We start from the raw sequence: 11,270 nt of genomic DNA, 5'->3' as shown, positions 1-11,270 counted from the left end.
CCCCCGCGCCCAGGCCGGGTGCCGGGGGACCCGGCCTGGGGCCTCTTTTCGCGCCCCGGCGTAGGACCCGCGCCAGCGCTTTCCTGTTGGGTGGGCGGAGGGACCAGGTTCCACAGCGCCCGGGGCTTTCTTTCCCAAACTGACAGCTGGGTGGACCCCAAGCCGGCGCCTTGGACCCAGCGCCCTTTGGCTACTGTGGTCAACTGTTAGCACGCTAGTCTTTTCCTGGCGCCTTTTGTTGGATTTAGACATGAGATTTTCATTATCTTCGGAATTTTGGAAAGGGGCGAGGGGAAGCAGGAGTAGCAGGGTGTGCTTAAACCGCGCCTTTGTCGAATCGGATTAATACTTGGAGCCTTGTAGACCTCCGACCTGGTCTTGCAGTGCGGGCAGTACTTGAAATGCTAGCCTTTTTGGTCTCTACTTTCGTTTCTTAAACTCCATGTAAACACCAAGCATCTGCAGATTGATATGTGCCACGTTGGTTTAGTTGAACCAAGGGTTGGGTGTAGCAGATATATTCACTTGTAGATTGGTATATGTGTCTAGACTCTTTCAAAATTCAGACCATTAACATTGCTTCTTTTCTCTCTCAGGTTTTTGCTGTTCGCTCTGGAGGAGCTACTGGAGTGGTAGTTAAAGGCCCAGATGATAGGAGTCCCATCTCATTTAGGTAACAGAATAATTTCAACATGTAAACGAAAGTGTTTTTCTGTTTCTCATTAATACGGTGGTTTTACAGTTTTGTCCATTGCCTCCCCTAAGAGGACTGAACAGTGTGCATGTGTGTACAAATCCCTGTCTGTAGGGAGAGGTGTACAGAACACCTGCTCTGCAATCTTGGCACATGCTAGTACTTCCTGTCACAGTGAAATATGTGGAGTAGTTCCCTGTTGATTTGGGACCTATTTCCTGGTAGTCGAAGTTAGCAAATCAATGCATTATTGACCCAGGAGGACCTTCATTGCCTTATTTGGCCCAGGTCTATCCAGAGTGTTTGGAAGATGGAGGAGATTCCTGGGTCAGTGCTTCCCATGTAGTAATGTATATTAAGAAAATCCCAACACAAGTTGAACCAGCATAATTATGAGTAGCAGCTTCTTTGATTTTCAGAAGTATCTCCATTTGGGTAATAAACTATCTGGTCACTGTAACCCCTGTAATTACAGAAAAGTACAATGTAGGCCTTCAATTCGGTGGTGAGTTTAAAATTATTTTTACAGTTGGCCTGTGTTGATAAGAAACAGTTTTTGAAGTAGTTTTGAAGTAGAAAATGAATCACACATCGTTTTGGTCAGACACTGATTGCAGCACCTGTGGTGTGCACCAGACATACCTTCTCATGAATTAGCCTGGTGCCCTTTTGGAGAGCTCATACCTTTAGTGTGGGAGATTCATACTATTTACTGTGACAAGTGCTGTACCAAGAATGCAGGCACACAGGAGAGATGTGACATTAATTTTGGAATAAGAAGGGGAAGGCCTCAGACAGGAGGTAGCCTTTGAACAAAACTTGAGGGCTGGAATGGAATGATTCCAGGTGGGGAAGAGAGGAGGCCTTCCAGTTGAAGAGAACACCAGGTGCAAAGGCGAGCAAGCATGATGTGTGGGGAACTCCAGCTCTGTGTAATTGAAGATCAGGTGTCCATGCAGGGACGGGGAAGTGGTGATGCTATGGCCACTGGCAGGGGCTGGCTTGAACCTTACATTTTTTGCTGTGGAATTAGGGCTTTTCTTGTTGCTGAAAATTTCCAAGGTGGGTCGTGGCACAATCATATCAGTGTTTGGAAAGATCATGCTGTTCACAGTCTTGAGGCTGGATTAGTTGGGAGCAGATCAGAATCGGAGACACCACTGAGACGATTGCAATAGTCGGAGCTAGGTATGGTGAAGATAGACGAAGGCAGTGTAGGCTGGTATCGCACAGGCACTCAAGGGGTGCTTAGAAAGGTTTCTGGTAGGACTCAGTGGTCAAAATGAGATTGGGCCTATGATGGTCCTGATTTGGGGCCTTAGAGGGGTTTGAGGGAGAAGATACTGAATTAATCTTCTTTTAAAAACATTTTATTTTTAATAGTTTTACTGTGGTATAATTAACTGCACATATTTAACATGTAATTGGTGAGTTTTGACATGTGTGTACAGTATATCCATGAAACCATCACCAAGATCAAGATAATATCTCACACCCCCAAAAGTTCCCTCATGCTCTTCTGTAATCCATCTCATGACTTTCCTTTGAGGTGGTTGTGAGACTTCAAGGTGGGGCTGTGCTGAGTCCATAGGGTAGTGAGTGGGAAAGGACACTTTTAAAAGCTTTGCTGTGAGAATGATGGAGAGAGAAGGCAGTAGTTTGTTGAGGTTCCTGTGTGGATAAGGCATACCTCGGAGATACGATGAATTTGGTTCCAGACCACTGCAATAAAGCGAGTATCAAAATAGAGTGAGTTGTAATCTTTTTGCTGGTGGGGGTGGCGGGGGAGAGGGGGTCTTGCCTTAAATTTGTAAAAAATGCAACATTTGTAAGGTGCAGGAAAGCGAAGTGCAGTAAAACGAGATATGTTTGCATTATTTATGTCTGAAATAATTCTCACATGAAAGTGTAATGATCTCAGTTCTTTCATCACTTTTTATCTGCAGTACTGTAAACTTCTCCAGGAACTTGTTGCCAGTTGGGTTTTGTTTTTTGAAAAGAGATTCTGCTGATAGCTTTGAAACATAAGTTTAAGATTTGCTGCTTCCTGAATATTTAACTTGCCTTTTTTCTTCTTAAAAAATGATAGAAGCTAGAATTCAGTTATTAAGTTTAACTTTCGACATACTCTTTCTTTTTAAAGAATGGAAGACAAAGGAGAAGTGAAGTGCATTAAGTTTTCCTTAGAAAATAAGATACTAGCTGTTCAAAGGACCTCAAAGACTGTGGTAAGACATATCTTTAAATACAGTATAAAGAAAGGACGTTAGAAGTACATTTGGAAGAGAATGAATTGCAGAATTCCAGTGTTAAAGGAACTGTTTATTATTGTAATGTCATGGAAACTATACGTTACGTTGCATTGTATTTGCAACCCCACACATCTTTTGTATTGATTAATAACTAGCACCATAGATTATGTAAGGTATATTTTTGGCTACTTTATAAATTAGCCTTACCAGAGTAACTCCATTTATTCACTTCTCTCATCTTTGCTTGATCTAATAGGAACAGATATTCAAAGTTCGAGCAGCTTGTTGGCATTTTAGTCTTTATAAATATTCACCATTGCCATTTGTAAAGTAGAGAAAAAGCTGTTGAGAAAGAGAGGCAGATTCCTATTTCCTTACATTGGTATTAATTGCTAAAATTTTTGGAAAGCTTCATGTAAAATGTGGCGTGGTACATTTCTCTGAAATCAATCATTTGAGAAATGAATTTTCAAAATCATTTTCTAAACCCTAACTGAATATTTGGATTAACTCTTTTTAAAAAATTGAATCGTCAACCTGCTGCTATTAAAGAGGCAGATTGTCCAAAGAGGTCTTTTTGTGGTTCCTATCTTAAGGTTTTTGTCAGTTTTTTTCCTGCTCACTTTTAAAATTTGTCTTTTTCTTTTGTTTTTCTGTAGACCAGAGTAGGTTGGCAGTGTGCAGCCTGATTCAAATTTCTTTGTTGTTTTTTTCTTTCAGGATTTTTCTAATTTTATCCCAGATAGTTCTCAGCTGGAATACACTCAAGAGTGCAAGGTATGGGCCCAGATCCTTCCCCCTCTGGTTGGTGTTTAATGGCGTGGATTACGTTGTGGAGACACAGGGTAGTGTGGTAATTGAGAGCACAACCTTACAGGCAGACTGTGCTTTAAATTGATTTGCGTGTTGGCTCTGTGACTTTGACCAACATTCAAAAAGTTTTTAAAGCCTGTTTTTAAAGTCTATAAGATGGAATTGGAAGGATTAAATGAATGATGGATGTTACACACCTAGCAGTCTCAGTGTTGGTGACTGTAGTCTTTCTGTCGCTCCTGCACTTCTTCTTTGAGCTGGCACATCTGGGTCAGATCCTGGATTCTTTTCATATTCACCTCTTTGGAGGTTTTTCCCTTTCCTGGTCATATTTTCTTTCCTCGATTTGTGTGTCTGTCTGTCTGTTTGTTTGTTTCTCTCTCTCTTTCTTTCTGTGTGTGTGTGTGTGTGTGTAGGTTCTAATCCATATTAATTAGATTTGCTGGGTATAATCTAGGCTAGACAGGGCTCAGCCTAAAGTGGCAGTGTGGCACCCGGAAACTAGCAGACACTGCTAGTGGATGGGGTGTGGTTTTGGCATCTTTGTAATGGTTTTGCTAAATGGCTTTCAGGGTGGACTCCGCACCAAGGAAGGGCACTTCTGCCAAATAACTGAACTCTTCACAGACTTCCAGTTCCTCTGTGTGCAGCAGAGGCCTGTCATAGCCCATCTGCCCTCAGGCTCAGGGCACTGCTGTTCACCAAGAGAGTTGGGCTTGTGGGATCAAGGTCCTCAACTCCATTTTCGTCAACACTCATAGAACCTTTAGGCCATTATACTTTTAGAACACCAATTTTTATCATGTCTTTGACTAACAGAATGTCAGCTGACCTTTGGTTCATTCGTAAAAGTAGAAGTTGATATCTGAGTGCTAGTCAGTTACCTTTCTGCAAGACTCATGCGTTTCGTTTTGTTGTTGACTAGAGGGAACTAAGTCAGGTGTTTCAGTGAGGTATTACAGGTAAAAATCTGGGAACACTGTATTTAAAAGAGTTCGATTTGTTAATTAGTAACTTATTAGAGTTACTACAGAATATTTTAAGCTTTTGAAGAGATATATATGTTTTTCTTACTAATTAAATTTTTCTATAATTTTTTTCAGACCAAGAATGCCAGCATACTAGGATTCTGCTGGACCAGTTCTACTGAAATTGTCTTCATTACAGATCAAGGAATTGAATTTTACCAGGTATTATATTTATCACGTTTGCTGGAGAAAAGGTCTGTAGTAGTTTTGCAGCTTTTTAAGGTCAGTACTAAATAGCTATTTTGAGATTCTAGAACTTTCGGCTCTTGGGTTTTTATTTTTCTAAATACAAGTAATGTTTTTTATAAAATGTTCGAACATTACCAAGATATATTTTATGAAAAGTAAAAGTTCTCTATAATCCCTAGAAATAACTATTATGAACAGTTTAGTGCATATTCCTCTTATTTTCTGCATGCAAACATAATTATCTTTTTTTTTTTACAATAATGGGAATAGTGTATATAAATTTTTGTGGCTGGCTTTTTTTGCCTAGCAGTGTCTTGGACATCTTTCCACATTTTATTCTGAGTTGTATTCTGTGTTGCTGTACTAGTTTATTTAGCCAGCTCCTTGTTGATTACTATCTGGCTCGTTTTCAGTTTGTGATTATAAACAATTCTCCAGTGAACAGGTTTGTAAATGTTTCTTTATATTTTTGGCTGAGGCAGTTCTTAGAAGGGGAGCTACAGTATAGGTATGAACATCCAAAAAGCTGAACGGACATAACTAAATTTCTTTCAGGGGTTTGCACTTTCACGAGCAACGTAGGGATCCCCATGTTCCACATCTTCGCCATCACTGGATATTATCAGACTATCTAAGAGGTGGAAAGACATTTTAATTTAGATTTTTTTTTACCGGGGAGATAAGCATGTTTTCATTTGTATATTGTTCATTTGTATTTCCTCTTTTGTGAACTGCTTCTTCATCTCAAAAAATTTTTTTATTTTGGTAAAAGGCAGATAACATAAAATTTACTATTGTAACCATTTTTAAGTGTGCATTTTAATAGTGTTAAGTATATTCACATTATTGTGAAACAGATCTCCAGAACTTTTTCATCTTGCAAAACTGAAGTTTCCTGCTCATTAAATAACTTCCCTTTCCTCCCTTCCTCAACCCCTGATAACCACCATTTTATTTTCTATGAATTTGACAACCTTACATAAGTGGAACCATATAGTAATTGTCCTTTGTGACTGGTTTATTTCACTTAGCATAGGTCCTCAAGGTTCATGTTGTTGTATATGTGAAAATTTCCTACCTTTTTAAGGCATGTATATACCAAATTTTATTTATCCATTCATATATTGTTGGACACCTGGGTTGCTTCCACCTTTTGGCTATTGCAAATAATGCTGTGGTGAACATGGTGTGTAAATATGTCTTCGAGAGCCTGCTTTCAGTTCTTTTGGGTATTAGCCAGAAATGGGATTGCTGGATCATATGGTGATTCTATTTTTAATTTTTTTTTTTAGGAAATGCTATACTGTTTTCCATAGTGGTTATGCCATTTTACATTTTCACCAGTAGTGCACAAGGGATCCAATTTCTTCACATTCTCACCAATCCTAGTTGTTTTCTGTTTTATTGATAATAGCCTTTCTACTGAGTATGAGATGATATCTCATTGTGGGTTTGATTTGCATTTCTCTGCTTCGTGATATTGAACAACTTTCCATGGCTTCTTGTCTGTTTGTATATGCTCTGGAGAAATGTCTAGATCCTTTGCGCATTCTTTCTGTTGTTGTTCTTTATATACTCTGGATATTAACCCTTTATCCGATAGATGATAGGCAGATATTTTCTCCCATTCTGTAGTTACCGTTTCACTCTGTTGATTGTTTACTGTGATGCACCTGCCTGCCTCTTCATCTTTAATATATTCCACCTGCCTGACCTATTGAGAATGTTTTGAGATCTCTAAGCGGAACTAATGTAGAGCATGTTAGGATTCTTTCAGGTTTTAATTTTGTTTACCTAATAGAAGCAGTATAATTTAGAATGTATGAATGGAGAAAATATACTCATGTAAACAAACATAAGATATTAATGCCATGGTTCTTCGCTGTAGGACTGTCATCCAAACCTTTGTAAAGACCAGCAGAAAGAAAACAAACTGCACAAACCCCATACACACAGAAATAGAATTTTGTATATATGACAGCATAGTAAAGGGTGATTGCTTTATGGAAGGGTTCCCCGGGCAATCATTTAAAAGTATATCTTTCTATTCTGTGTAGCGGGGAAGTGCACATTCAGATCATCTAGATAGTCTTCAGAACTTCAAGAAATGTCAGAAAAAAAACTAAATAAAAACACCCCCCCCCCAAAAAAAATCAACAAAAAGGAAATGTTAGAAAAAGGGCTCTAGGACATCCTTATTTTACTATACCTGAATTGTCAAGAAACATATGTTTTTCATCCCTGACTTCCACATCAGTTCTTCAGTTAGCGTTCTATGAGCGTTGATGTCCTTGGGGCCCTAGATAGGGTTCCTCAATGTGTCAGCACATTTAAAGTTTGTTTAAAATGTCCCTCAATTATAAAATACTAGTTTTGCATGCAGAGTCTCGTGAACGTGCCTTTTAGAAAAAGGGAGCCGATCCCAGACTCAGTGCAAACCGGAGTCGAGACGGAGACCAGGCTGAAGGCGGATGGTGCAGGCTGGTGGCTGATGGAGGGCATGGGGTCCGGGGGCATGGGTTGGTTTCGACCATCTCCCTGCTGAGTGACAATGTTGCCGGTCTTTGCTCTTTGGTGGAAGGTGCCTGAGAGTGTGGAGGTTGAGACCTGGGTCTTGCAGAAAAATGGCCTACTGAGGCCATCACTTAGAAACTAGGAAGGCAGTTTCCCTCACCTCTCTGAGCCTTATTTTTTCCTCTGTCATATTAACAATGCCCACTTCTCAGGGTTGTGTCGAGAATAAATGAGCTAGGTTTGTAAAGCACTAAGCACCAGGATCTATAACTGGTAGCCGCAATAAATAAAAAATAATTTCAATTTAACTTACTTTTGTTTTCTTTTTTTTATTATTTTCTTCATTTTACTGTGTCAGTCTTCGATATTTTGCTGCTTTTTAAATGAAGATTGCTTCTTGGACTTTGCTTCAGGTATTACCAGAGAAACGAAATCTGAAGCTCCTGAAGAGCCAGAACATCAATGTGAACTGGTACATGTACTGTCCAGAGAGCGCTGTGATTCTGCTGTCCACCACAGTTCTTGGGAACGTGCTGCAGCCTTTTTATTTTAGGGTAAGAGTAAGCCTCGCTTTAACAAAATTTCTTTTTTCTTCCTCCTACCCTGTCTTTAACATCCTAATGTGCCAAGTACTTCCAAGGGGCAAGTTCCTCCAATTATAACTTTTACCACTTCAGACCACTAGAGGGCACCCTGTACCACCCCATCACCAAGAATGATTCATTCTGTGGGGACAGATCTTGTGAGTAAAGGACATAGTGTGGCGTTGGAAAGGATGGAAAGACATAGTGTGTGTATATCCTGGACACTTTTATGTAGGGAATGCTAAAACATCAAAGAAGTTTAATAAATCTTTCCTAAAACCTTTTTTTCCCCCAACAGGCTGGCACTATGTCAAAGCTGCCCAAGTTTGAGATTGAATTACCAGCTGCACCTAAGTCTACTAAACTGAACCTTTCTGAGAGAGACATTGCAATGGCGACGATGTATGATTGTATTTCGAGAGAGTTTCTTCTTGTAATTGCTTTTAGAGATCTAAGTAATAGAAGTGCATGATAAATACTCCAGAGCTGCCCTTTCCTTAGATAGTCTCGGAACATGCAGTAAGGCCTTCCCTTTCCTTTTTCAGTACCTAGATCTTATGAATATAGAAAACCTGTCGTCATCTTGGCATTTTTTTTTTTCATTATTTTACTAGCTTTGTGGTCTTAGGAAAGTTTTTTTCACCATTCTAATCTGATAAAATGAGAACACTGAACCAATTTATTGCTTGGGTATTTTAGTTTTAGAGTTTCTTTTTCATTTTGTGAGTTGACACTTAAGTTTTCTTTTTTAGCTAAAACATATCCTAATTGTTCTAAGCAAGAACACAGTCTGAGTTTTTTATCTAACAAACATGAAACTGGATTACTTATGTAGGAAGATATATCTTCATTGGGAAATGTAGATATATTAATTTTTAAACTTTATTATGAAAATTTCAAACACAAAAATAGGAGCTAATACAAAGAACCCCTCCTATAACCCTAGTCAACAAATATCAAAATTTTGCTTCTAAATTACTTCTGATTCTCCTGTGGCCTAAAACAGTGATTTCCAAACTTTAAACATTTTTAGCAGTTAGAATGCCCCCCTCTCCTTCAAAGGAAATCTGTGGCATCCTGGTTTAGAAAACAAAATGAGAGCAATCCTGGCCAAAGTGGAGGTGGGGACCCTGCCTTCTCTTTGGTTCTCATTCTTGTGGCAGGCCCAGCACAGTGTTACCCACAGGAATAAAAAGCTGTGTGCGGGAACTGTTCATACCACATTTATTAGATGAAGCTTAAAAATGAAGAGTGATTACTTTTTTCTGTAATTAAGGACTAATTGTACAAAACTTGGAAAATACAGACAGAGGAAAATAAAATGGACTTATTCAGGGATAGCTATTCACAAAAATATGCATTTCCAATATTTTTGGATATTATGCATAGTTTGTGCTTTTAAAATATTGTGATCACACTATATCGAGTTTTACATCCTCCTTTTCATGTAATTGTATAATAGGCTTTTTTTTTGTATTAACTGCACTTGCTTTGCAAACATTTTTGGCTACAAGATATTCCATTGAGTATTTCATGATTGACTTAACTATAGTGTTATAATTCAGCATTGAGAATGGAGGAATTTCAAATAGTCAGGTGTGACTTATGTCTCTTTGTTTCCTCATCAGCTACAGACAACTTTATGTTCTCTTCCTGAGGCATCATTCACGGACCTCCAATAGTACAGGAGCGGAGGTAGTCCTCTATCACCTACCAAGGTATACTTGATACTGCCTTCCTTCGTCCTCTGATTTTAAAATATGAACTCAAGCATGTTGATCTATTTTTTGACCTTTCTGTTGTCCTACAGAGAAGGTGCCTGTAAAAAGATGCACATATTAAAGTTAAATCGGACGGGGAAGTTTGCCCTCAATGTGGTGGATAATCTGGTGGTTGTTCATCATCAGGATACAGAGGTATGAGTTACGTGCATGTCTAGTCTTGTGTTGGTAGAAGTTAGGATTGCTTAAAAGAGTTGTGAAAATTGCCAGAACATTCTGAACAAAGGCTAAAAAGTATTTTTTATGCCAAAAGTTTTGGAATTCCAGATGGAAATGGGTTTGGTATTCTAGATGCTTTAGAAAAAACAGTGATTCTGTGTCAGTTGATTAAGGATAATTAGAAACTATTGTAGAAAATAACACATGAGGAGATTGGACTTTGAAACAGTTATTTGGTTGAATCAGCTAAGCTGGGAATTCACGACAGCCACTGTGTTAGATGAGCACGGGAGCTCTGTCCTTCCTTTGTGAGTATAGATGATAATGCTGGATGATGACGGTTTTGACACTTGCCCAAGAGAAAGCACGAGAACGGATCCTGCTTTTTCTACGCTGTTAGCTGGGTGTCTGGTGGTAGACAAGCCTCTTCTCTTCCGTGCCTCCTGTGGGGGTGGTGGCACCCATATTTTTGACTGATGATGATGTTGCAAGTGAAAAAGACCTGCTTAAATCACTTAGAGATCTTCAAAGGAAGCATGTCTTAAATGTCAGGAATATTTGTGAGAATAGATAACAATGTAAGAGATAGTTGTGATAATATAGCAAATTCTTCCCCAAAGAAGTAGCCAGTAGGGATGGAATGCAAATACAGACTCTTTGACCCTTTCCTCGTTTAAAAAAAAGTGAAGCTTGCTACTGGTGTTCATTTAACATCACATGTAGGAATGCTGTTTTCTAGGATTTGACATTTTCAGCGATTGAGAATTACTATATTTTGTAAATGAAAATACCGGTGCTAAAAACAGAATGCCATAAATAGAATGATGTCATTTGTTCCAAAGACTATTGATATACCAGAGCGATGCGAACATAATAATAAAAGTGAGATATTTCGTGGCAAACTTCGGGGGTGAGGTTGGGACTGTAATCCGCCGGTTATCTCTGGGTAAGCGCTGCAGGCGCAAGTGCTGCCAGCGAGTATTCTGACAAACAGGAAATGGCTTAAATGAATCCAGAATAGCAGGATGTGAGGTAAGGAAAGGATGAAGCCAACCTATGATCTCTTTTTTCTACTTTAGACATCGGTAATATTTGATATCAAGTTAAGGGGAGAGTTTGATGGCACCATTACCTTCCATCACCCAGTGCTTCCCGCTCGATCGATTCAGCCCTATCAGATCCCCATAGCAGGTAAAAAGGAGTCACCATGGAGTTGGGGGTCATGCTCAGGCTGGAGTGAGGAGTACATACAGAGG

General features: G+C 39.2%; 1 protein-coding gene across 1 annotated transcript in view; it reads left to right on the top strand.

The window, feature by feature from the left end:
• Nucleotides 1–546: 546 nt before the first annotated feature.
• RMC1 (regulator of MON1-CCZ1) overlaps nucleotides 547–11,270 on the top strand; it is a 19,177-nt gene continuing 8,453 nt past the window's right edge. The window contains exons 1-9 of the mRNA XM_015595692.2: nucleotides 547–673; nucleotides 2,838–2,922; nucleotides 3,667–3,723; nucleotides 4,863–4,949; nucleotides 7,904–8,044; nucleotides 8,373–8,476; nucleotides 9,703–9,792; nucleotides 9,885–9,990; nucleotides 11,094–11,205. Of these exons, the coding sequence (XP_015451178.1) occupies nucleotides 2,839–2,922; nucleotides 3,667–3,723; nucleotides 4,863–4,949; nucleotides 7,904–8,044; nucleotides 8,373–8,476; nucleotides 9,703–9,792; nucleotides 9,885–9,990; nucleotides 11,094–11,205 (781 nt within the window). The 5' untranslated portion in view covers nucleotides 547–673; nucleotide 2,838. The remainder of the gene's footprint in view (nucleotides 674–2,837; nucleotides 2,923–3,666; nucleotides 3,724–4,862; nucleotides 4,950–7,903; nucleotides 8,045–8,372; nucleotides 8,477–9,702; nucleotides 9,793–9,884; nucleotides 9,991–11,093; nucleotides 11,206–11,270) is intronic.

This window comes from Pteropus alecto, unplaced genomic scaffold (assembly GCF_000325575.1).
Source record: "Pteropus alecto unplaced genomic scaffold, ASM32557v1 scaffold146, whole genome shotgun sequence".
Lineage (NCBI taxonomy): Eukaryota > Metazoa > Chordata > Mammalia > Chiroptera > Pteropodidae > Pteropus > Pteropus alecto.
This window is presented reverse-complemented; position numbering and strand designations above follow the sequence as displayed.